General features: G+C 48.9%; 1 protein-coding gene across 6 annotated transcripts in view; it reads right to left on the bottom strand.

Moving 5' to 3' along the window:
* The window catches only part of CUX1 (cut like homeobox 1), a 382,812-nt gene that overhangs the window by 186,053 nt on the left and 169,519 nt on the right, over positions 1-27,240 (bottom strand). For all 6 annotated transcript variants that reach the window (XM_051991859.1, XM_051991860.1, XM_051991862.1 and 3 more), the window contains exon 4: positions 15,333-15,411. In XM_051991859.1, the coding sequence (XP_051847819.1) occupies positions 15,333-15,411 (79 nt within the window). The remainder of the gene's footprint in view (positions 1-15,332; positions 15,412-27,240) is intronic.

Genomic DNA, 27,240 nt, shown 5'->3' with positions numbered 1-27,240 from the left:
AGACACGGGGATGATGGGCAGGAGGAAAGATCTTGTACCAGGAAAGACCAGGAAGGGCCTCCCATGGAAGGGGCGCGTGAGCCAAGCTGGGGAGGAGATGGGAGTGGACAAGATGGGAGAGAGCTTGCAGACTACGGGCACCCGAGCCGGGTCCTGCAGCAAGAGGAAGGGTTTAACAAGCTGTGGAAGCACGTTTAGCATATATTGGGTTACTTGCCATCTAGGGGAGAGAGTGAGGGCAAGGGAGGGAGAAAAAACTGGGGAATACAAGGTTTTGCAAGGGTGAATGATGAAAATTATCTTTGAAAATAAAAAGTTTAAAAAGAAGATGTGGAAGGAAGCAGTGTGGTGTGATGGGAAGGGAGTCGGAGGACGTGGTTCAGCTCCCTGCTCTGATGACCTCCCTGGGTCTCAGTTTCCTCATCTGTAGAATGAGCCTAGATGGTGTCTGAGGGGCCTCGCGGCGCTAAAGCTGGGTTCCCAAGAGACACGTTAAAGCCTCTCTTCTGGAACCTTGTTAGAACTTGTCACGAATCTAGAATTGGGAAAAGGGGCCCAGAGGGGGTGGCGGAGGAGGGCTGGCAGGCTTTGCAAGCCCCTCAAGGGCAGGGACGGCTTCAGCGAAGGGTCTGCAGTCACCCACGGATGGGAGATGAAAGGCAAAAATAAGTAAGTGCAGGAGTTAGTCCTGAGCCCACAGCCAAGCTGAACAGTTTGGCTGAAGCTCAGGAAGAATTCAAGCAGTCTGAATCTGGGGACTCCTGAGGCAGTTAAACAGCACTTATTAGGCGCCACTTATGGCAGACATCAAGGAATGACACGGTCCCTGCCCTCAAAGAGCTGATACTCTGACTGGACAGAAACATTGGCAGAATGAGTCAGAGCCAGGCCGGGTGGAGAAGGGAGAGACCCATTCTAAAGGGAAGTCTCCAGCTCATGTCTAACAAGAACTCATGGGGGCAAAAATGGCGGCAAAGATAGTGGCCGGTGAGTGCTGAGAGCGCTGAAGGAGGCTGGGAGGGACTGGAGCGGAGGGCTCCACCTCCATGAAGGCCTTCAGCACTATTAGTCACCATCTTTTAAAAATCAAAAAGAAACCAACTAAGGACAATACCAAGGGTGGGGGCGAGGAATTCAGGCCACATCGCAGTCATTCAGATCATCGAGTTGGAGCTGACTAAGAGCTCCTGTCAAATCGATGACATTTCTATTTTTAAAAACAAAAATTGGGTTTGATGTTCTGGAACCAGACTCAAGGTAATGTTTAAAAACAAACCCAAACGTCCAGGAGCCAACACACATCTAGCCCCATCTCCTGAGGCTGCTCAATGGTCTCCTTGGGTTTTGGCTTTGGGGAATCATTACCTTACTCTGAGAGGGGACCTCGGAGGCTATGCAGCCCAACTGCCTCATTTTACAAGCGAGGAAACTGAGGCACCAAGAGTTAAAGGGCCAAGACCTTTAGGGTCATGGGTCTGGAGCTAAAGGGGACCCCAGAGGCTCTCTAGATCAACACTTTACAAAGGAGAAAACGGACTTCCCACTCAGCAGAGGTGACTTGCCAAGGTCACTCAAGCAATAAATATCAAGACTGAGCTTTGACCCCTGGCTTTCTGATTTTACATCTTTGCTTATTCCACTGAGAAACTCTCTTAAGAAGATTCCACTTTTTTTCCTTCTTTCTTTTTAAAAATTTTTGGTAAATAGTGCTTTATTTTTTCCAATCACATATAAAGATAGTTTTCAACACTCATTAAAATTTTTTTTCTCAATAGTGCTTCCCCCCAAATATATTCCAAGATAATTTTCAACATTCCCTTTTGTAAGATTTTGCGTTCCAATTTTTTCTCTCTTCCTCCCCCATCTCCTCCTCCAAGACAGCAAGCAATCTGATATAGCTTAAGTACGTACAATCCTTCTAAATATATTTCTAGATTTGTCATCAACATTCATTTTTCATAAGACTTTGGAGTTCCACATTTTTTCTCCCTTCTTCCCTTCCATACCTCTCCTCTTGATAACAAGCAATCTGATATAGGTTTTTGTAATCATATAAAACACATTTCCATGTCATAAATGAAAAAAAAAAGAAAAAAAATGAAAATTGTGTTTTTTGATTTGCATTCAGACTCCTTAGTTTTTTCTCTAGATGTAGATGGCATTTTCCATCATGAGTCTTTTGGAACTGTCTTGAATTACCATATGGTAATATGGTGAGAAGTCTCAAGTCCCTCCTACTTAATCATCATACAATATTGCCGCTACTATATATAGTGATCTCCTGGTTCTGCTCACTTCGCTCAGCATCAGTTCATGTATGTCTTTCCAGGTTTTTCTGAAATCAGCCTGCTCGTCATTTCTTATAGAACAATAATATTCCATTATATTCATATACCACAAGTTGTTCAGCCATTCAGCTGATGGCCATCATCTCAATTTCCAATTCCTTGCCATCACAAAAAGAGCTGTTATAATAATTTTTGCATATGTAGGTCTCTGGGATACTAACCTAGTAGGGGCATTGGGTACGGACAGTTTGGTTACCCTTGGGCATAGTTCCAAATTGCTTTCCAGAGTAGCTGGATCAGTTCGCAACTCCATCAACAACTGCATTGGTCTGCCACTTTTTCCCACATCTTTTTCAACATTTATCATACTCCTTTTTTGTCAAATTAATTAATCTGATAAGTGTAAAGTACCACCTCAGAGTTGTTTTAATGTGCATTTCTTTCAATAGTGACTTAGAGCATTTTTTTCATAGGACTAGATAGCTTTAGTTTCTTCAACTGAAAGTAGCATGTTCATATCCTTTTGATCATTTATCAATTGGGAAATGACTTATATACTTACAAATTTGAATCACTTCTCTATATGTTTTAGAAATAAGGCTTTTATCAGAAATAATCGATATAAAAATTGTTTCCCATCTTTCCGTTTTCCTTCTAATCCTGGCTGCATTGGTTTTGTTTGTGCAAACAAACAAAATTTAATTTTTTTATTTTTAATATAATGTAATAAAAATTATCCATTTTGCATTTTATCATGTTCTCTTGTTTAATCACAAATTCTCTTCTCCAAAGATCTGACAGGTAAATTATTCTTTAACTCTCTTCTGGCATCACTCCTCATGGGTCTAAATCATATACCCATTTTGACCTTATTTTGGCCTAAGGTGTGAGATATTGGTCTATGCCTAGTTTCTGTCATAGTATTTTGCAGTTCTCTCAGCAAGAATTTGTTTTCAAATAGTGAGTTTTTAATGCCAGAAGCTGTAGTCTTTCAGTTTACCAAACATGAGATTACTACGATTCTTTACTACTCTATTTTGTGCATCAAATTTATTCCATTGCTTCATATTTCTTAGTCAGTACCAATAGTTTTGATGATGGCTGCTTTATAATATAATTATAATCTGGTATGACTAAGCCACCTTCCTTTGCATTCCCTCCTCCCCCACTAACTCCCTTGATATTCTTGCCCTTTTGTTCTTCCAAATGGCTATTAATATTTTTTTTCTAGTTCTATAAAATAAAAATTTGCTATTTTTTCTGGCTCTATAAAATAAAATTTTGTTATTTTTTTCTACCTTTATAAAAATTTTTGGTAGTTTGGTATGGCACTGAATAAGTAAATTAATTAGGCAGAATTAGTGATAAACTAATTAAATTAGTTCAGCCTACTGACAAGCAATTGATATTTTTCACAACGGTTTAGATCGGACTTTATTTGCTTAAAGTGTTTTAGAATTATGTTCATATAGTTCCTAATAAATGGAACCTCAAGTATCTTGCAATGTCTACAATTATTTTGAATGTAATTTCTCTAACTCTTCCTGTTGAGTTTTATTGGTAATATATAGAAATGCTGGATGATTTATGTAGGTTTATTTTATAGCTTACAACTCTGCCCTGGAGAGACTTACATGAACTGATGCTAAGTGAAATGAGCAGAACCAGGAGATCATTGTACACGGCAACAAGAAGACTATACGATGATCAAGTCTGATGGATGTGGCTCTTCTCAACAATGAGACAATTCAGGCAGTTCCAATGATCTTGTGATGAAGAGAGCTATCTGCACCCAGAGAGAGGAATGTGGGGACTGAGTGTGGATCACAACACAGTATTTTCACCTTTTTTGTGGCTGACTTGCTTTTTGTTTTCTTTCTCATTTTTTTCCTTCTTGATCTGATTTTTCCTGTGCAGCATGAAAATTGTGGAAATATGCAAAGAACAATTGCACATGCTTAACATATATGGGATTACTTGCCATCTAGGGGAAGGGATGGGGGGAAGAGAGGAAAAAAGTTAAACACAAGGTTTTGCAAGAATGAATGTTTAAAATTATGCATATGTTTTGAAAATAAAAAACTTCACCAAAAACTTTACATTTATATTACATTAGGAAAATTGTCCTGTAATTTTCTCTCCTCTTTGGCTCTTTCTGATTTAGTATCAGTACCACATTTATGTCAAAAAGCAATCTGGTAGGACTCCAGCTATTTTTTCAAAGAGTTCATATAGGATGTTCTTTAAATGTTTGGTAGATTTCACTTGTAAATCTATCTGGCCAGCCTTGGAGCTTTTTCCTTGGGGAATTCATTGATGGCTTGTTCAATTTCTTTTTCTAAAATAGTTATATAAGTATTTTGTTCCTCTTCTGTTAATCTGGGCAATTTATACTTTTGTAAATATTCATCCATTTCACTTCAGATCATCAGATTTACTGATATAGTTGGCCAAAATAGCTCCTAATTATTGCTTTAATTTTCTTTTCATTAGTGTGAGTTTACCCTTTCCATTTTTTGATATTTTTTTTAATTAATCAAAGGTTTATCTATTTATCAGTTTTTTTATAAAACCAGTTTTTAATTTTATTTATAAGTTCAAAAATTGTCTTTCAATTTTGTGAATCTCTCCTTTGATTTTCAGAATTTCTAATTTGGTGTTTAATTGAAGATTTTTAATTTGTTCTTTTTCTAGTTTCCAAAACAGAACAGATTGATTGATCTACTTTTTCTCTATTTTATTCATATAAACATTTAGAGATAGAGAGAATTTCCCCCAAGTACTGTTTTAGTTGAATCCCCCAAATTTTAGTATGTTATTTTATTATTGTCATTTTTAAAATGAAATCATTATTTCTATAATTTGTTGTTTGACCCACTCATTCTTTAGGATTAGATTATTTAATTTCCAATTAATTTTTAATGTAGTTTTCATGGCCATTTATTATGTTTATTTTAAAATGATTCATGGCCTGAAAAGAATGCTTTTAATATTGATTAATGACTATGAACTTTTTCATGCCCTAATCCATGGTCACTTTTTGTATAGGCATCACATACAGCTAGCTAAGAAAGGTATATTCCTCTCAATCCTCATTCAGTTTTCTCCAGAGGGTTATCATATCTAATTTTTCTAACATTTTATTTATCTCCTTAACTCCTTTCTTATTTATTTTTTGGTTAGATTTACCTAGTTCTGAGAGGGGGAGATTAACATTCCCTACAAGTACAGTTTTGCTATTTCTTCTTGTAACTCATTTAACTTCTCTAAGAATTTAGATGCTTGACATATGGTATTGATATTACTTCATTGTCTATGGTATCTTTTAGCAAGATATAGTATTCTTCCTTGTCTCTTTTAATTAGATCTATTTTTGCTTTTGTGTCATCTGAAATCAAGATTGCTATCCCTGCTTTTTTCTTTGTTCACTTCAGTTGAAGCATAATACATTCTATTCCAGCCTTTTATCTTTTACTCTGTATCTCTGCTTCAAATATGTTTTTGGTAAATAACATATCATAGGGTTAGGGTTTTTAATACACTCTGCTATCTACTTCCATTTTATGGGAGAATTCTTACCATTTACATTCCTAATTATGATTATTAACTTTTTTCCCCTTCATCCTATTTTCTTATTTTTATTTTTTCTTTCTTTCCTTTCATCCAGTCCCTCACCAGTATTTTGCTTCAGATTACCACCTCCCTCAAACTACCCTCCTTTGTATCAGCCACCACCTTTTCATTCTTCTTCATTTGATATAATTTACCCCATTCTGCTTTCTCTTTTTTCTTTTCCCAACATAATCCTTTTTTTCTATGCCTTATTTTTTTTAATCAACACATCAAAGTCTACTTATATCCACATCTTGCCTGAATATACTTCTGTTACTACTTCACGTTCTTAAGAATTACAAGTATCATCTTCTCATGAAAGAATGTAAACAGTTTAATCTTATTGAATACAATGTTGAAATTGTCCTTTTTCCTTTCCTGTTTACCTTTATATATTTCTCTTGAGTTTTATATTTGAAAATCAAATTTTCTCTTCAGCTTTGGTCTTTTCATCAAGAAAGTTTGAAAACCCCCCTTTTCACTCAATCTCCACTTTTTCCCTTGAAAAATTATGTTCAATTGTGTTGCATAGTTGATTTTTAGTTATAATCCAAGTTCCTTTGCCTTCTGGAATATTACATTTCACTGTAATTCTCTAATCCTTTAATAAAGAAGCTGCTAAATCTAATCCTGACTGTGGCTCCTTGATATCTGAATTATTATTTCTTTATGGTTGCTTGCAGTATCTTGTGCTTGACCTGAATTTGCCTACAATATTCCTTGAATTTTTATTTTGGGATCTCTTTCAGGAGGTGATGCAGGAGAAGGATTCTTTCAATGACTATTTTATCCTCTGATTCTAGGATATTAGGGAAATTTTCCTTGATCATTTCTTGAATGATCTATTTTCCAGGTCAGTTTTCTTCCATTGAGGTATTTTACATTTTCTTTTTTACTCAGTCTTTTGATTTTGTTTGATTGATTCTTGATGTCTCATAGAGTCGTTAGGCTTTTGTACCTCTTTCCCCATTTGGCCAATTCTACTTTTAAAGGAGTTATTTTCTTCAAGTTTTTTTTTTTTTTTTTTTTTTTTTTTTTTTACCCTTCCCAATTTGGTCAATACTATTTTTTAAGGAAGTTTTTTTTTTTTTTTTCCAATTTTTGTGCTTCTTTTTCCAAGCTGTTGATTATTCCTTTCATAATTCTCCTACATAGCTTTCATTTGTTTTTCCAATTTTTCTTTTACCTTTCTGAACTTGATTCTTTTTTTAAGCAAGGCATTGGGGTTAAGTGACTTGCCCAGGTCACACAGCTGGGAAGTGTTCAGTGTCTGAAACCAGATTCGAACTTGGGTCCTTCTGACTTCAGTGCTCTATCCACTGTACCACCTAGGTGCCCCAATTTGATTTTTTTTTTGGTGTGTTTTGATCTGTTTTGATTTTCCCTGTTGCTATAGTAACTTTCTATGGTTAGGGCTGGCAGGGTGCCTGCTGAGCCAGGACAGCAGGGCCTTGGTCATTGATCTGCGCTGAGGCTACGAGTCTCCAGCTTCCTTGTCCAGACACCACCTATGCTGGGACATGGCTCCCCTTTTACTCAAACGAGAGAGACCTTTCCTGAAGTCCCCTAGGTTATTTTCAGCTTTTTATGGATTTTGTCACCCCAAAAATCTGAAGAAAGCTGGGGAACCTTAGGCAAAATCTTGGCTTCTCTCTGCCATCTTGACTAGTAATATTCTAGATGAGAAAATATCTTAGCAGAGACATTTAAAATCCTATAACTTAAATAAGAATGTTTTAAGTTTTCAGCAAATACAATTTGCAATAGCCACTACTCCACTTCCAGTGTTTTCTGGGCTCTCTCTGTGATGAGTCTAGGAAGCTCCTGGTGAGGAAGCTCCCCCACTCGCTATAAGTCAATCCCTGCTCTAGAACCTGCTGCCGCGGTGTCTGGAGTCCCGAGAGGTGACCTGCTCAGCCCCACAGCCAAGAAGGGAAGCGACATGGTAGAGAGGGGAAGGTCAGAACTTTGAAATGAGAAGGTCTGGGTTCAAATCTTGGACAACCACATCACAGGGGCCAGTCACGAGCCCACATTTCTCCATATGAAATAAGTCCATTGGACCAGAAAGGCCCGAGTCTCTTCTAGCTCATGCTCTCTAACTCGGAACTAGAGGCAGGCTGGGAAGTCGGGGCTTCCTGACTCACAGGCCGGCTCTCTCTCCACTGGGCCTTGCTGCCAATTTACACAATAAATTTCCAATTCACTGTCTGCAGATAAGGGGCAATGAAAAGGGAACAACATGCTTACTGAATAAAAGCCACCCCAATGAGAAAGCCTCCCCCTCTCCACCCTTGCCGACACCTTTAAATAGCAAACAACGTGGCTCCTTCTCATTTAAATTTTCAGGCCCACTTGGGTCTTTGAAAACATAAAGAGATGCTAGCAATCGGTCAGAAGCTGCGGATCAGAGACTTGATCACAAGAGAAAGTGGCAAAACATGGCCAAAGCTGAAGAACAATGAGACTGTCTGAGGAGTAAGAGAGGGAAGGAAAGAGGGAGGAAAGAGGGAGAGAGAAGAAAGGAGAGAGGGAGGGAGGGAGGAAGGAAGGAAGGAGGGAGGAAAGAGGGAGAAAGAAGAAAGGAGAGAGGAGGAGGAGGGGAGGAGGAGAAAGAGGAGGAGGAGGGGAGGAAAGAGGGAGAGAGAAGAAAGGAGAGAGGGAGGGAGGAAAAGAGACACAGAAAGAGACAAACAGTAAAGAGAGGAGAGGAGGAGAAAGAGGAGGAGGAGGAGGGGAGGAAGAGAAGAAGAGGGGGGGAAAGGGAGGGAGAGAGACACAGACAGATGCGCAGACACACACACACACACACACACAACACACACACACACACAAAGGAGGGGGGGAGAAAGAACACCTAAACCAGGAATCACCCACCAGCAAGGCCATGGGTTATTACAAGCCATGCTACCAGCCTTCGGGCCTTCCTTGGCCTATGTGGGGCATGGGCTGCCAGGAGTCCCTGGGTGCAGGGGAGGCTGGCAGAGCCCGGGGCTGCTGGGGGTGAGCTCAGAGAGCCACCAAGGCCATGGTGTTGGGCAGCGACTGACCTGGGAAGGAGGGAGCGCTTCTGCTGGGCTCAGTCCGACGGTTCTGGTTCAATGGCAATGTCTCTCTCAATGCTCTAAGCCCCACCCGGAGCAGTCGACTCTTCCTCAGAGCCCGGGGAGCACCCCAGCCTCCCCACCCTCCAAGACCTCTGGCCTTCCCAAGGCCGGGCCTCCTGTCTCCCCTCCCCTCGCTCCCTGGCCTCCCTTGGTAGCATCAAAGGCAGCTCTGAACTTGGTTCCTTTCGGCTTCCCTGGGGACTGTGACTCATCCATCCAAAAGGGAAGGCAAGGCACGGTGACGGCTTCATTGAGCCCACCTCCTCCGTCATCAGCCAAAGGTTCCGAGACGTGAGGTCGGGTACACGAGAGTAAGGGGGAGAAAAAAGACAAAATCTAGATGGAGGAGAGGTGAGGAGAGGGGAGAGGATGAGAAAGGAGAGGGGGAGGGAAGGGGGGAGACAGCGAGGAGGAGATGGGGAGGAGGAGGAAGAAGAGGAGAAGGAGGAAAAGGATCCCTCCAGCCTCCGAACAGAGAGTTTCAATGCAGAAGAGGACAGAGGGAATCACATCAGTTATGCTGCTAGGTGCCAGCTGAAATGCACACATCACCTATGTTACGAGCCCCCGATTTGCCTGGTCTCTCATAAGCACCAGGTTAGAAACGCGGGGTCTCTGAGAATGAAGCTGCAGAGAAGGTCACTGCTGGAGGTGGGGTGGGGGAGGAACCTAGCGGGCACTGCGCTTATTTTCCATTTTCTGCTATTGCCAGAGACAAAAACAGCCGTCAGATCCATTTTTTCTGTACGTGTGCCCTCTTTTCCAAATGGATCCTGGAGAATCCTAAATTCATAAATCGCGATGATCTGTGCTAACCTTTTCTTTCTACATGAGAGGACGCCGAGTGCTCTCCACGTGCCGCAGGGCAGCCCCGCAACGGGCTTCCCGCACCCTCCCTTTTGTGGGCATCGCCCACGAAAGTGGAGCTTGGCACAATAAGGACAAATGTGACAAGTGCCATGTCTACATGGGCACATCAATCCAAAGCCAGAGCGCTCGACTCTGCTGCCCGGTCCCTGGCGCGCCACCTTCTCCCACCATCAATGGCGAGAGCGTCAGCCTCAAGCCTGGCCCAATATGGCGCCTCCTACTCCCCCTCAAACTCCTGGAGGCTGGGACCCCCGCAGTGGCTCTGCCAGCTCAGGGTAACCTCATGTGAACAAACCACCTGACTCCAAACGCAGGCCGGCACACCTGAGCTCACGCCCTCATTCTCAGAGATAAGGCCCAAGTGGTCAGCATGCCGGCCCCCGGAGGCCAGAGGAGTGGGCTGGACACGGCCCCCAGACACCTCTGGGCAGCCTTCGCTAGAAGGCCGTACTCCACCCCTGAAAAGTCTCTCACGACCCAGAGCTGGGAGGATCTTCGGGTCACTGATCCAAGCTTCCCTCAGGAGGTTGGGAAATGGAGGCTGGGGGCTCCTTGTTCCTGGTCCGACTTGCAGAGGACGCCCTCCTTCGGTTGCCCCACAGAGCCTTGATTTGTAATTTCCATTTCAGCTGGGCCCTTATGGAGGGCAGTCTGAGGTACCACAGAGAGTACCCCAAAGCCGAGAGACTTCTGACCCGTGCTGACCAATCCCCTCGCTGCCTTTCTGAGATGGGGATTTTAGCCGGGTCTGGCACCATTAGGCCGGCCTAGCTGCAGGGGAACTGCAGAGGAGGTGCCGGCAAAGCACAGCAGCAGGACTTTGCTCACCTGGGACTTCTCAAGGAGACTGCAGGTCCAGTCTCTCTCCCTCTTCTACCTTTGGGGCTTTGTGAGAAAAGCAGAGGAGCCCCCAGCCGTCTCTCCTGTGACAAAAGGGGGCCCCCTCAGCGGGTCCCTTCTCATCTGTCGCTCCCCCGGCCCACAGGTAAGCGATACCTGGTATAACCTGTTTGGTGTCTAAAACTTGCTGGTCCATCCCCGTCCCGGGCCGACCGTCTGGGGGATCGGCTTCGGCACCGCCGGGCTCCCCTTTGTCTCCAAGGGCTCCATCATTCTCCCTGATCTTTGTGCCCCGGAGCACGTTCATTGTCTCCCCGGGCACTGTCTCGGATCATGTTCTGACTCCCCTCCGGCTGCTTCATGCTCATCCAACTAATGACACCCCCATTTAGCCGGACCCCTTTTGGGTCTTCCTCACGTGACTTCCCTTTGGGATCTGCCGGGCCCACAGCGAGCCGAGGGGGATGAGAAAAGCTTCTCCCGGGGAGGGCCGGACGCCCCCTGGCCACATTGGGGCCATGCGTCTCCTCCAGGAGCGACGCAGGCTGACTGAGTCCTCCCTTGCTCTGAGCCGGCAGACCGCCATCACCCTTCCCCACACATCTCTCAGGACTCCGCATCTGTCTCACCTCCTGGCCAGAGTCGCAGGCGCTTTGGGCCACAGGCAGCCCTCCCCTCCTCCAGGCCTGCCACTGTTCCTGAAAAGTGAAGGGGGAGGGGACAGAAGTCCCGTTGAATCCCAGGAGCTCCATGCGGATTCTCTCGCCGTGTGCTGTCTAACGCCTAAGGACGTTAATTCCCAGGCGGCCACAACAACTGGCCTCGGGCTTCTTAGACAATCCTTAGGCAGGTCTCTCTCACCATGTTCACCGTCCAGGGAGCCCCGCGCAGGGCAAGCATTCCTTTCAGCCTGTGGGCTCCCGGCTGAGCCACGGCCCCCTCGGCCTCGGTCTCCTCGGGGATCCAAGAGGAGGAAGAGTTCCCTGCATCCACACTCTGTGCCGTAGGTAACGAGGTTTTTTCGAAATGTTTGTTTGCTGAACATTTTCTTCCCTTCTCTCCTTTATTTGCTGAACACTTTCTTCCCTTTCTCTCCTTCATTCTTTGCCACCGGGTTTGGTGCTCTAAGATAGCTGGGAAATGCAAATCATCTAAAAACAAAAACTATATTATATTGTTTTGAAAACTGTCGAGTTGGCTCTTTGCAGCTCCATGACCCTGTCTTGCACTCCTAGTTTCCGGGCTCTCCCCTTCCCATCACTTCCATGAGGTTTGTAAACTCGGGGTCCTTAATAAGTAATGTATTTGATTCTACTCCACAGATCCGAGATGGGAGGCAACGTTCCGCATCGGCGTCCTTCTGGCCGGATTCCAGCGGAATACCGAAAACGGACACTGTGGACAAACGTGTTACGGGCCTCAAGCTGCATCTTCCTTTTCTCGGACTTATTTAAACAAAAGGCCCCGCAGGTCCCTTCTGGAGCAGAGTCCATCTATCCATGTGCAGTCTGACGTCAGCGAGGCCGGAACTACCCAAACTCTAGGAAAATTCCCTTCTCCTCAAGAAATCCCGGAGCCTCCTCACGGACACCTGAAGCAGACGAGCTTTCTACAGAGAAACTCGTGGAGATGGGGGAGCAACAACCGAAGCAAAAACCAACACCCTCCCCCCTTAGTCCTGGGCCCTCAGCGGGCCACTGAGCCCAGGCTCTGGGAACAGGAGCTCACCATTCCCCGGGAAGCGTGCCCAAAGAGAACCTGAGCAGGTCACTGTTTAGCACGCTAAAGCGTAAACCCTCTAGTCTTTTCAGGGACCATGAAGAAGGAAGCCATCCCCTTGGGGAGGAGAAAGCCCGGCCTGTTCAGTGACCGCCGTTTGTAAACTAGGGGGCAGTCCAAATCTTCCGAAGAAGAAGTGAGGAATCTTTCTGAAAATACTACTCCTTTCTCTGTGGAGAGAAAAAAGGAGGGACGAGAGTGATTACTCCCTGCAGAAAAAAAAAAAAAAAATCCTACAAGCAGCTGAAGGAAAATAGCCCCCTTTTAAATGACAGCTCAATTCAGAAACTGCACTGGGGAAAATGTGTGTATAAAACTCAATTACATATTTGAAAAGGGGGCGGGAGATGTTTGGAAAAACAACTGCTAATGGCCTCGGCTCCGGCAAACTCCAAATAAGCTAACCTTTTAAAAAAAAGAGTTAAAAAAAAAAAACCCAATCCCTCATACATACACAACTCAATAAAACCCACACGTCGCAAAATGACGCACTCTCGGCTGGCTCCGTTTCTCCTTTTCAATAGGGCCCTGATATGGCCCCAGAGCACCCCTTTAACAGCAAAATAAAAATAGCAAATCAAAAGAACGCAGCAACCTTTTCAAACAGAAAGCTGCCAGGAGTTATATTTATCAAAGGCAATCTGTCCGCCTCAATTGGACTTTTCCTGCAAATTCTTTCTACCTGAGTCAGCGCCGACACAGCCCAGGATTCGGAGAGAGCCTCCTCGGTCTCCCCGTGACGCAGGACTGAGCCCAGGTGGGACTGGATGTGTTTTAAGGAGATTTCAAGCTGGGGGCTGGGCATGTTTCCCCCCATCCCCCCAACCCCACCCCCGGTGAAAAAAGGAATCTTTTTCTCAGGATCAGACTTGGGGCTATTTGCTAGGAATTCTGGGATCAGCAACTCCCATCTCCCCCCTTGTAGATGAGGCCCTCAAGGTGAAACATGCGAAGTGAGGAGGCCGGGACCCTCCTTCCCCGGGGCAGGGCTAACAACGAGGCTGAAGTGCAGACCTTCCCAATGCCGAGCTTGGCCCTTTATCCACTCGAGGGTAACAAAACCGGTTTCCAAGCCAGCTATCAGGCAGGGATAGAGCGAAGGAGGACAGACGTGTGGATGCCAGCAGGGCCCGGATCGCCGACAGCGGGGCCCGGATCGCCGACAGCGGGGAGAGAGGAGATGGAAGTCCCCAGCACACGCAAAAGGCTGGAGGAGCTCGGAGCAGCCACATGGCAACAGCTAGAGCTCAGCAAGATGCCCAAGAGAGACGGATGATCTCAGGAACACGAGCACGGAAAGCAGGCCAGCCAAACCACATCTGGCGGCCATGCCCTTTCATCTCCCTCGTCCCCGTGGCGGGGGCACGAGGCTGGGGGCGCCCAGAGGAGGCCCCGAGACGGTCCTCGGTCTGGCCCGGCCTAGAGAGTGCCCCCCCGTGGACGTGGCCACCGGGCTTTGTTTTGTCTCCCCACCTGGCTCGTGACTAAGATGTCTGTGGAGGAAATTCCCAGTGGCTGGCATGCATGTCTAATGCTAGTGGGCTAGCCTGGGCACTGCCATGCTAATGAGGCCAGAACCCGCTTCTCCCCCAAACGGAACCCAGGGTCCTCAGAGCGAGACTGGGCCCAGCGGCGGCCCCTCCCCCTCCCCCAGGCTCATCTGCTTTCCCTGAGGTAAACAGTAACCCCTCCGACTCAGCGCTTTTCTCAGAAGGCCTGAGAGACGTTTTCCACGGCCCCAGGATCCCTGATGTCAAAGTGCAAGAGGCCTCCAAGGCCGACCAGCTCCGGCCCCTTCATTTAATGATGTGGGGTCGAAGCTCAGGGACTTGAACCCCCCCAGTCCGGCACCCCAGCTAATATGAGAAACAGACCCTTTTCCATCAACTCTCTGCTAATCAGGTGGGGGGGGGGGAGGGGACGTCATCCACAGTTAACTTAGGAGGACATTCAAGGCCTCCTTAAAAGAAGTCCCACAGCCTTAATTCTTAACTGGCTGCTCTCTCCTCCTCTGCTTTATCGCTGCTTTCAAACAGTAACGGGAGCTCCCTGCACCGTGATCCTTAACGAGCGTTTGCTCATGGCACGGCTCCTGCTGCCCGTCAGAACCCAGTATGGAGGCTGTGCGGCCCAGGCAGTGGCGAGGGCGCCCTGGGAATCCTGGAGACGCTGTGTCTAACGCGCAGCCACGGGGCCTCCGGTGCCCTCCCCACACTCACCAGCGCTTACCTGGTGTGTTAGGGCTCTCAGAACAACCGGTTCCACACCTACTGTGCATAGGGGCCCGTCCCTCCCCCACAAGGAGCTTCTCCCCACAGAATGGGGACCCTCCCCGGGCGGGACTCCCACTATCTCGGCAGCGCCTTGGTCCCTGCTCCGGGGCTCGGCCCGACACGAGCTGGGCAGCAGCACCGGGCGGCGCTGATTAAACGAATGAACAAAGGCACATCTGCTCGTCACTATGGGCCACGCCAGGGGATTCCCAACACGTGGCCATCCCCGCCCTCCAGCAGCTCACGGTTTCAGAGGGGGACGCAGCTAGGGAGGGAGGGCGGGAATCTTGGTGGGAGAAACACAGGGATGATGCGTTGGGTCACGGTCCGTGACTGGCCACATGTTCTGCTACATCCCCCAGGAGGTGGCAGCCCCGGCCAAGTTGGGCTGAAATGAGCATTTCTGTAAATGCAGGGGGTGAGCCTCCCATTTGCATCCTCTGGGGCATCTCCAGGGCCTTAGGCGTGTCAGAGGAAGCTGCCCCTCCCCGCAGGTGGCCAGGAAGAAACCACCCCCCCCCACCCCCCCGAGGAGTGAAAGCCGCCACGGCCCGCCGGCTTACCTGGAACATCAATTAATCTCTTATAGACATTCAAGAAGGCTGCCTCGGCTTCTTTGCTTCTTTTACTCAGTGCATCAATCTAAAGGGGGCAAAGAAAAAGATCTCAGATTTCTGCGGGGAGCCACGGACAAAGCATCAGTCACAATTCACAAGCCAGACAGCACGGGCGCTTTACGGGCACATCGGTCGTCCCAGCCACCTCCGACCCTGGAACCCGTTTTGGAGCTTTCTTGGATAGATGCTGGGGGCGGGGGGGAGGGTAACTCTTCCACTCATTTACCAGCTGAGGAAACAGGCAGACGGGGGTCCCGCCACTAGGAGGGCTCTGAGGCTGGACTGGCACTCGGGGAGGGGAGTGCTCCTGCCTCTAGGCCTGGGGCTCCGTTCGCTGCTAAACACATGGCAATCATGGCTCCTTTGGATCCCACGACCACCCCGGGCGGACAAGGGCACTGAGGCAAGCGGGGATTAGAAGGCTAGTCCCCCAGCGGCCATCGCACCTAGGATGTCCAGGAGGGAGATTTCTGCTAGCCTAAGTGGCCCGGAAGCCGGGCCAGCAGGGATTCAGGACACTTTGGCTACTTGGCCGAGGGCCTGGTTATGGCGGCGCTGTTTGATGGCGAGGCTTTGAACGCCGCCTCCAATCCTGCCAGACCCTGGGAGGGGCTCCCCTTCTCTGCTTGCTCATTGAGAGGAGACCTCAGGGGCCGTGGTGCTCACATGGTCATCCCAAAGGCCTCCCCAGTGGGCCAGCCACTGACATCGGGCCACTCAGGCAAGCAAAGGAAACAGGGCCCGGCTTCTCCTCTGGCCCTTCTCCCCCTTCTCCCCTTCTGTTCTGCTCTCTCAAAGAAAAGCAAGGATCCCCTCATCTGGAAGGATCCTCCCACAACTTGGGGATCACCCCCTCGGCTCCCCCCAGGTCCTGCCCCCACTCCACAGATCACAAAACTGAGACCTGTGGCCCACAGGAGGAGGCTCCACAATCTGTGCACCTTCTACCACCGAAAACCAGGGGGCAGTGACGTCCTAAGGTTCTAGACCAGTTTGTTGGCAAAGCGGAGGCAAAACTGCATCTGGTAGGCCCCAAGGCAGCTCAGTTATTGTGAAGGTACAATATGGAAGACTCTTCACTTTCTTTCTTTCTTTCTTTTTCTTTTTCTGAAATAATTGGGGTTGAGTCACTTGCCCAGGGTCACAACTAGGAAGCCTTAAGTGTCTGAGGTCAGATTTGAACTCGGGTCCTCCTGACTTCAGGGCTGGTGCTCTATCCACTGTACTATCTAGCTGCCCTGACTCTTTACTTTTTTTTTTAATAGCTTTTTATTTACAAGTTATATTCATGGGTAATTTTTCAGCATTGACAATTGCTAAACCTTTTGTTCCAACTTTTCCCCTCCTTCCCCCCATTCTTTCCCCCGGATGGCAGATTGACCAATACATGTTAAATATATTAAAGTATAAATTAAATACAACATATGTATACATGTCCAAACAGTTATTTTGCTGCACAAAAACCCGACTCTTCACTTTCAATGAAACTTAAAAGCAATAATAAATTTGAAAAGCTACTTTAATGTCTACTATTAATGGTACTGAATAAAATAATACTACTATAGAAATTCTATAATTTTATCTAATATAATAGTCTATTAACAGACAAATTTTTTAAATCTAATAGTATATTTAGTAAGAAATATGTTTTTTTGTTTGTTTGTTTGTTTGTTTTGCTATTAAATGATTGAGATTTAGGGAACAATATTCGATGCCTTTAAAAGAATCTGATTGGTGCGTTCGGCACTTTGTAAGTCGATTGGCTAAGCCATTTCTTACGTTCCCAATGATTTCGGGAGAGAATGCCCTCCTGCCACCCGCATACACCCAACCCTAAGCCGATGAGCCTTCCCTTTAGCCGGCATGAAACCGTAAGGAGACACTAGGCGGAATAAATCACAGCGGCACAGACGGCGTGGGCTCCCTTCCAGTCCGGGCGGCCGCCGCTCCTCGCTGAGCAGGTAGCGCCAACCCCAGAAACACAAGTTTCCTCCCACCTGCACCCAGAAGTATCAAGCAAGGGATTCAGCCTGGGGCATTTCCACTCCAGAAAGAGCACAAAAACAAACCCCAACATCAGTTAAGGAGAGCTGACAGCCCATCCGTCACTCCACACCCACAGGCCTCCGCTTCTGCGGGCTAAGTCAGTGAGGAGACGCTCGGACTCGGTCTCTTCCCGTGGGGCCAAGATCGGGCAGCCCGGCGGAACCCTTCCCGGCTCTGCCCTTTCCTTTATGGCGTTCAAGCTCCGGTCCATGTGGTCGCCTGGTTCTGATGATTTTTTTCTGTCTCTGTTTGTTCAGGTCTTCATGTGATGCTCTGAATTTCGGGTATGGATCCTTCCAGTTTAGTCACTAAAATGGTCATGGCCATTTTGGGGCTGGTGGCCAAGGTTTCGGGCTGTCTGGGAGACCCGTCCCACTAAGTCCCTCACTCGGGCTCCGTTCCCAGAACTCTCTGGGTCAGAGGGTCCGTCACACAATCCCAAATCGTTTTCCAGAACGGCCGTCCCAGGCTACAGCTCTGACCCCAGTACCTCAGACTGTCCAACATTGTTCAGGGAAGCAACTGATGGCTCGGCGGACATAGTGCTGGCCCTCGAGTCAGGATGACCCCCGTGCGGGGACCTGGCCTTGGACACTTACCAGCCGTGGGACCTTGGGCGAGGCACTCGAGCTCAGGCTGCCTCAGTTTCCTTAATTGTAAAGTGGAAATAACTTCCAGAGTCACTGGGAGGATCAAATAATATATGTAAAGAGCGGAGCACAGTGCCAGGCACGCAGTAGGTGCTACGTAAATGTTTATTCCCCTCTCTCTTCCCGTTTCATCTTTACCAAGGGGTCGGCTCGAAGGTGAACCCCCGAGTGGTTATAATTTCTTGTTTTTAGGGATTTGGACCAATCTTTCATTTAGTTGCTGATACATTCTAATTCTCTTGAAAACAGTTTATTTCCTTTGACCACAATAATGAGGAGAGAGCTCGCTGCCCCATTAAGTGCCTGACAACACTTTTCAACAGCCCCATTCGACAGCCTTTGAGGGGATCGCTTCGGCCCGCTCCCTCTCGGCTTCCGACAAGTAGGAATTTTGTTTGAAAACTCACTGTTTTTCTCGTAAATGCTGCTGTAAATTTGCCAGCACCGAAGCATCGTGTGTTTGAGAGAGTGTGTTTTTTAATCTGGTAATATTCCACCCGAGTTCTCTGAGATCCTGTAAGTAAAGCCAGATCACGGAGAGCCGGCGGCCGCTGGACTCCTTCTGGGGGGAGGGGGGCTTTGGACTCAAACTCGGCTTTGGGGGGAGGGGGGAGTGTCAGCGCCAATACTCGGCGCAGAGCCCTTCTGTGTCCCGGGCTCCTCCAACTTCCCAATTCTCAGCCGCGGTGGGAGTCGGCACGGTCAGGTTTGTCATCAAAGGGGGGAATGAGTCAGCGGAGCCGGGGCCTGCTCTGCCAACTGCTGCCCTCTCAGCACTGCGGGCTGCGACAGGAGCAGGACCCTTTATCACACACACACACACACACACACACACACACACACACACACTCACTCACACACTCACTTACATACTCACATACACACACACTTATATACTCACATACACACACTCACACTCACACATACTCTCACCCTCATACAGACACACACTCACACATTTATACAAACACAACACACACTTCAGAGACAGACAGACAAGCAGCTGGTGGACACCCTCCATTACTGGGCCCACTCCCTGAGGGCTCCCCCATCAGGGATCTCACCTGTCTCCCTTCCCCGTGGGCTGAACGTACCTGTCACTGGCCTGTGCCGCTGACAACCGAGGGCTGGCTCTGCCATATTTGACTCCCCTGGCCCGCTTCCTAATCCCCCGGGCGGTGCAGACCTGCTTGGAAATGTCGCTTGGGGGGGGAGCCTTCCCCCACCAAGAAGGGGCCTGGGGTCTGGGGCCTTGGGCCCCACGCCTGCAGGCCAGGCTTACGTAACCAAGTGCTGAGTCTGGGCCTCGGACAGGATGTGGTCGCCGGGGGCCGACGAGCCCCCTCATGCAGCCGGTCTGCGCTGGCTCGGTGGAGGCCTGGAATCCCGTATCCCCTCCTGTCCCCCACTGCGTGCCTCCCCCTGTGTGGAATCTTCCTCTCTGTCTCCCTCCCTATTAAAGGTAATGACGGCCTCTCCTCCGGACTCGGGTCGAAGCCGTCCGTAAGCAGCCGCGATGAGCTCGGCCCCGAACCCTCCCAGGCTAGGAGAGGCCGGCTCGGCTCCAGGCCCGCGGGGCCCTCGCCTAGTCCAGTTGGGGCACCGGGAGGCTCGGCCCCTCCTGCCCCAGGACACGCTCGAGCTTCCCGCCGAGCCCTGAACTCCCAGATGGGCCCATTCTGGTCAGGTAGGAGCCCCCCCATTTTATAGGGAAGGAGATTTTCTCAGGGCCACACAGCAAAGTGGATTAAGTGTCCAAGGCAAGACTCACACCCAGCTCCCGCCGTTCCTGTCGGGCCCACGGCTGGCCTGGACAGAAATATGGACAACGAAGAATGGCTCAAAATGGAGGGAAGTGAGGAGTCCAAACAAGGTCTTACAGGAGAAAGTGAGAAAAGAAAACCTTTCTTTGGGACAATCAGGGAGGGCTTCCCAGAGGAGGTGTTGGGAGGAGTTCTGTGAATAAGGTGAGGGACAGAGGAGGGCCACAGAGAGGGGGCGCACAGACACGACACTGGCGAGCCGGGGGTGCAAGCCTCCCTTGGGGAGGAGCTCTGTTGGGAGGGGGAGGCGGGGTGAGAGGAGAGGCCACCGAGGGCACAGGGCGGCAGCCGGACTGAACCAGGGAACAACCTGCATCCACTCCCATTGGGCCGGGGTTCGAGGCTCAGCCTCTCTCTGCTAGTGGGATCCCTCAGAAGGTCACCAACATCAAGGCCATCGTGGCCTTGGAGAGGGGTAGTGACGAGCATGGATCCAGGGCCTGCTGGGAGCTCCCCACAGCTCTGAGAAGGAACTGCTGCTACTGTGCCCATTTTACAGATGAGAAAACAAATGGGCTTAAGGGCTCACTGCAGGTCACAGTCAGCAAGAGTCTGAGGCTGGATTTGCACTCAGGTCCTCCAGACTGCAGCTCGAGGTATCTGGGACCACATCTGCTCTAGAGGCACAGGACTGTCGAAGGGTCAGGGTGGGCCGCCCAGGGAGCTAGACCCACCCCAGGATGGGGGACCTTCTCCCTGGGAGTTCTGTGACCCTGAGGGAATAGCAGGACCAAGCAAAGACTCCCTCTACCGGCCACCTTAATGGGCACAAAGCAAGTGCACATGGAGGGAGGAACCAAACCTGTGCTGCAAAGAAGGTGTCCGGAGGGGAGGGGGGTCAGGCTGGGAGTGCACCAGGCCTGGACAGGGCAGGTCCAGAGGGGCCAGGCCCAGGTCTGTGATTTCCCTGGGGAGCCCCCTTTTCAGTTCCTGCGGCCTCTGAGAGCGCTCCTAGCACTGGGCCGCTAAGTGGCTCATCCCGGGTCCTGCAGCCAAAGTCTCTGCAAATGGCCAGTGACAGAGAAACTGCCATAAAACCCACCAGAGAACACTCAGTGCCCCCGGCGCCAAGGGGACGGACATGCTCCAAACTGGGAGCGTCTCCGAGGGGCCATCAGGTGGGGGGACGACCCCCCAGTAGTGAAACACAACCCAGCTGTCCCTGTGGCAGCCCCAATGCTCAGAGAGCACTTGACACACTGATCCCTCCGGGGCTCACAGTCACCCCCTCAAGGAGGGGACTGAGCTTCCATAGGGTCAGCGCTACGCCCGGGGACACCCGACCTGCAGGGAAACCGAGGCCGCCTGAAGTCAGAGCCCGGGCTCTCTAGCCACCGAGCGGTCGCCATCTCGGTCCTGATCCACATCTGGCCACCAGCCCCGCCCTCCCTCCCTCCCCAGCGGCACGGCACAGAGCCACCCCCGACATCCCGTCGGACGAAGCGGCCGGTGGGAGAGCCAAGCTCCCCACGCGGCCACGTTTGCCATCTGGGGGCGCTGCTTTTACCCCCCCCCTCCCCTTTTTAGAATCCGGACGACCTCTCGGTTCATTCTGGAGCTGGGAACGAGAAGTCCGGGGCAAAAGCACAAATAACCACACGGCTTCTCCCAGGGCCCGGCCTTCGGGAGAATCTCCTGACTTAGGAGTTGAAATTAGAGCCGAATATTTTGCCCAGAGTGCCCACCCACTCACACCCTCGAAATAGTTTCAGGGAAGCAACAAGGATGTATATATTTATCTAATGGGAGAATTCGCCAGAGCTTAAGAACCAATTCCTGTCGGGCCCTTCGGGCCAAATTTGGCCTTTTCCCGTGTATAAAATCCGCGCCCATCTTTTTAGAAGCTTCAAAATAAAGCTCCGGCTAAATTAAGCAGCGGCTTTCGTTGACACGAGCTAACAAAAAGTGGAGGGATGGATGAGTTAGCATATGCTGTTTTTTGGAGTTTGTATGTCATTAAGGCTGTACTCATAATTGGGAAGATGAAGAATATGCTTTTTCTTAATTAAAAATCAGCCCAGAAATGAAACGTTCCTTCCTCTCTACTTATTAGTTTTCTATGTTCTGAAATGAGATTTGCAAATGTAAGAGCTACATTTTTCTTCCCTCGAAAATGAAATGTCCTTGGGAAGCTTTCTCAGGCAGGAAAACGTCACCAGATCACAATGGATGGCGGCCCGCGTCGCCTGCCGCGGGATCCCAGAGGCCGTTTCTTCTCCTCTCGGCCACGCTGTTGGCACAATAATAAGCTCAGCCGGTCAGTTACAGATGGGAAACTGACGGGGGGTCAGGAAGAAAAAGGAAACCGAAGAGAAGCGAATTTGGAAAAACAAAAATGGAAACGCTGCTATCTGCTTAACTCGGAATTAATGTCTGAGGGCGCCCAAGCCGGGGTGGGCCCGGCCCCACGGTTTCACCGGGGTGGGGAGTGCACAACGAAGACTCTTCCCATCCCCACAGAGATGGTTCCCCCACTATGGAACCTTTATCACAAATCAGGGTTGTTTACATGGGTACCACAGCCAGGAGGCGTTAGAGGGGACGCTTCTAGGCCTTCCTGATTCTGGTCTCTGTGATCCATGGCCTTTCCTTGCTCAGTCCTAGGGGGAGATGGGCTTACAAAGGGCTGGAGATTCAAGGCAGGCAGAGGAGCCAATCCCATCCCCAAAAGGTGGGGCTCCCTGAAAACTCTGATGTCCCATGTCTGGCTTTTTTCTTTTTTTTTTTAAACTATCTGTTCTTAGGAAGAGCACAATGATTATAATGTGAAAAAAAGAAGGGATGAGTCGATGGTTCCTCCCCTGTACAAAGGTGGGGGATGAGGGGTGTGGAACACAGCATACACCATTAGGAGTGGGTGATGCATTGACTTGTTTTTTTTACTGAATTGCTTTTTTCATTGTTTCTTTTTTGTTTTTTTCCCCCAAGAAATGACTCACCAGAGAGGAGGAAGGAATATCTTTGGAAAAGATCATATAAAAGCAAAAGATACCAATAAAAATTTAAAATTTTCTTCAATGGGGGAGGCAAAGTTTCTTTTTTAATTAATTGAACAAATTAAATGTAATTAAAAAAAAAAAAAAGAGTGGGCTGTAACGGGTAGGAATTCTGGATTCAGAGGAGGCAGTGGGAACAGCTGAAAGGATAGTGACCACGGAGTCTCAGACGCTGGCCTCAGAACCCTGTGAGGAAGCTGCACCTGACAGTGGCCTCAGCTTGGTCTTCTGGGAAATGAGGAGGCTGGACCAGAGGCGCTGCCTCCCCGAGATCTGTGACCCTAGGACCCATTTCTGCTGCTCACCACCCACGACAGCCTCCCCGTCCCCAAGGCTGCAGCATTCTCAGAACCTCCAAGCCCCCCTGGGAAAAGAGGGAAAGAAACAGAATCTAGGATTCAGAACCTTGGGAGACTTTAGAGATGACCGACCGACAGCTTCTGGAAAGGCTCTGATTTGCTGCCACAGCAAAAGCCGATGGACGGAACGGAAACGGGAGACAGAGAGCTCTGGAATCCGCCGACCATCTGAGGCCAGAGTGGAGGCCAGAGGGTGAGGGGAGAATTCCTCGAGTTCTCTCGGGCCCCCGTGGCCATCGCTAGCGATGGCCTGGCTTCCTCCGGACGCACCCCAGCGACTCAAAGGGAGGAGACAGGGAAAGCCGACTTGAACTTGTCATTTGTATGAAAGGCAGACTGGGCTGGAGGGGGAGAGCCGGCCCAAGTGCGAGGTTTACCTCTTCTGAAGCCCTCAAGGCTGGGAGCTAATGGGAGCTTTAGGTCTCCATTAACACTGGGGAGTTCTGACTTAGAGATCACCCCACATTGATAATCACAACTTAGGCCCCCATCCAAGAAAAATGAACCGCCTGCCCTTTATAAGCTCTATTTATAAAGAGTTTCCTCTCCCCCAAGAAAACGTTAAGCTTTTGGGGGCTGTAGACACTGGAGAGTGGGTGCCCAGCACGAGGCCCTTAAAAACCCTCAAATACTGGCTGATAACGTGGGCTGCTCATGGAATCCTTTGAGATGGTAACAATTATCGCCATCTAGTTCAGAGATGGGGAAACTGAGGCTCACCAGTGAAGCAATGGAAGCTCATCAGAATGGAGAGCTGGAAGGGACCACAGCTCATAGAGGATGGGGACTGGAGTCAAATCTGTCTCAGAGACCTTGGTCTCCCTCCCCCAGATCTTCTCTGCACAGACTCAGCCCCAGGGACCAGCCCCAGGCAGCAGGCTGAGGACTCTCATTGGTAACTGCGGGGGAACAACATGGTGCTTCCAGGTAAGACCTGGGATCCCCAAATAAGGTAACCTAGTATGGTTTCCCCTTTGCTCCTTCCCCATGGGCCAGGCTGATCTCCTTTTTGACTGGGCCTGGGCTGGGCAGTCACAAGGGGCTTCTGCACATATACTTTGTACCCTTCATTATACAGACTGGCAAAGTGAGCTCAGACATGATAGCCTCTTATGTTGGTAGAGAGCTTTAACCATTTGTTTGAAAGCTATCTTAAAATTAACTCTCATTGGCCTCTGATGCTCATTACTTGAGAGCCTTAGTTTCCCCATCTGTAAAATGCAGGGGTCCAGGCCTGATGACTTCTAGGGCCCCTGGTAGCTCTGATTCTTGGGATGAGCAACTTCACAACAGTGACCTAAACTGGGGGGAGGAGATGATGGGATTGCCGTCCTTCTCTGACAGGTAAGAAACGTAGTAATAACAAAAATGATAATGGCAGCGCGCATTTATTTTGACCTTTTAAGTCACCAGGGCTCTGTCCCCTCAACTCCCCTGGTGACCAATCTCACAGCGGCGGCACGTGACCCACGCCATTCCAACCAGGTGGGCCCACACCCCTTGGCTGCTGGAGCCCACAGACAATCAATGAAACACCAGTGGGATAAAGCTTGGGAAGGAGGCCCCAGAAAACAGAACCAAGAGACCGGGACAAAGACTTCTCTCTGGGCCTTTAGACCGAGAGGTCTTGGGAGGCCATTGGAGTCCAGCTGGAAGAAAAGGTGGCTCCCATCTTATCCGACCCCCCAGTTCCAGAGCTAGGGTCGGCGGACTCAGGACACCACCTGGCTCAGGCCCTTTATCTGACGCAGGGGGAAATGGAGTTTCTAAAGTGCCCGCCCACCCACGTCACCTTCCTGTGGAGTCCTGGGCCACAAGAGGCTTCAGAGCCGATTTCACCACATTCTGATGTCCTGTCCCTACTGCTGATCGCTTAAAAATGGTGGCTCAAGGCTACAGTTTCATCCGTCTGGGAAACTCCTGGTGGGTTTGCAGCTCTGCACCCACTCCGCACCGGGTGACCTCCGGGAGTTAGGGGAGGGAGAGGGCATTTGGAGGACATGCCATGGTCAGTGGGTGAGATGAAATGAATCCCCATTCCTGCCAGAGGCCAGCTCTGTTCCCCCCTACTACACGCAGTCCTCTCCACTAAAATCAGCCCATTAGGAAATGCTTTAAGATGTTATCTGACTTACCCAGAGCTGGTAGGGAGGGAAAAGCAGGGTATGTTTCAGTGAAATCTGGATTTTGCAATTCCACAGGTTAATTTTAAATGTGCCTTTCCTCCCAAAACCTGATAACCAGAACTGGAGTCATTGCCTAATTGATAAATCCAGATGTCACGAAGCTCTGTATCTGTCTACACAGTCCCGATATGTTCGGCCCACAGGCTTCCCGATGAGATGACCCTGGATAAGCTGAATTTCCAGGGATGAGGGGGACGCGTGGCTTCTTCTTCCCTGTGTCGTTATCAAACCCAGTTCAAAGCCCAACTCCCTTAAAATCCTTGGGGACAGGGATGTCTTACCTATGACTTCCAGCTGCCGGCGCGTCACGGAGCAGCTCCCGGCCTTCAGCAGGGGAGGTTACAAGCTAATGACTGAGGGCCGAATACAAACCATCTATCTATCGATCCGTGTGCTTCGGGACCGGAGGCCAATAAAGGCCGGCAAATCGCACACAGAGCGACGGGCTGCGATCACGGCTGCACTCGCCGTCTGACTTGAGGAGCCACAAGGAGCACCAGAAGCCAAGTGAGAGTTCTAAGAGTTAAGTCCAGATGAGATCAGAGCCCGGCCCCAAATTTCCAAGTTCTAATTTTATCTGAGCACAGCCATGTAAAAAGAACAGACACACAAAAACAACAATGACCGAGCCCAGTATTTCTCCAAGTTAGTGCATGAATACAATTCTTGGCAAAGCGTTCCAGTTATGGGGAGATAACAGCAACTCGATATCGTGCTGGAATATTATGACTCTCCCGAAGACCATTGCAACTACGGGGAAATAAGCAACAGTAGGGAGAAGAGCCGGGTGGGAGGGAGCCCTCCTTCGGCTTTCCAAGGTCAAACTTTCTGCTTTTCTGGTTTTTAGTGATATCTTTTGCCCAGCTCAAAGTTCACACAAAAGAACCAGTTTCGTGCTGTTTTCTAGCCTTGGATGGCCTAATAAGACTCCCAAGATCTGTAATCCCTTTTCTCCGGCTGAGCTGAATGCACAAATGACATATGCCAGCATACAAGATTAAGGATCTCAATTTAAACACGCCACACAGCACAACGCTCAAATTTAGCAACAGTTCTCACGGAAATCGGTACCCCACCCTCCACCTGCCCACTGGCAGCCATTTATAGGAACAGAATGTGACCCACTGATTCAGACGCATCATCGACGATTGGGATGATTAATAATGAGTAGTTACCGAGAACTAGGAAGCCAGGGTTAGTTCTGACCTGGACAGCTGAGGAAGCAAAGGCCATACTGTCAAGGAATGCCCATAAACAGACCCCAAAAGCATCTAGAGAGAAGAAAGGGCCGCTGGATGGCCTGGAGAGAGCTACGAGAGGTCACAGGGGACTGGTCAAGAGCGAGATTTTAGCCTAGGACTTCTGACTCAACGATATCAGCGATTTCAAGTGTGGTCTGTAGACACTCAGGGGTCTCAAAACGCTCTCAGGGGACTCTATTTTCATAACAACAGAAAACTATGACTTGACTATTAAAATACTCCTCCATTTTCCAACAACAGAACTGTAAGGCCGGATCCCTTCATACTTCAACCCAAACAACAAATCCCAACAAACTGAATGCAGAAGCTGACACGAGAATCGAGCCGTCTTCTATTAAGGTGGACGTGAAAGAGAGTGGCAAAAAGATGTCAAACAATGCTGCTCTGCTTACTATTTTCTCTTTGCTTCAGAAAATGGTTGTTTTTCGTAAAAATATATTATTTATGCTAACATGTCATCACATTTTTTAATTTATTTAAGTGAATTAAAGTATTTAAATGAACTGATTTAAATATTATGTAAGTGAATTAA

The sequence above is a fragment of the Antechinus flavipes genome, chromosome 4, assembly GCF_016432865.1.
Source record: "Antechinus flavipes isolate AdamAnt ecotype Samford, QLD, Australia chromosome 4, AdamAnt_v2, whole genome shotgun sequence".
Taxonomy (NCBI): Eukaryota; Metazoa; Chordata; class Mammalia; order Dasyuromorphia; family Dasyuridae; genus Antechinus; species Antechinus flavipes.
Note: the sequence above shows the minus strand (reverse complement) of the source record. Positions and strands in the feature narration are given on the sequence as shown.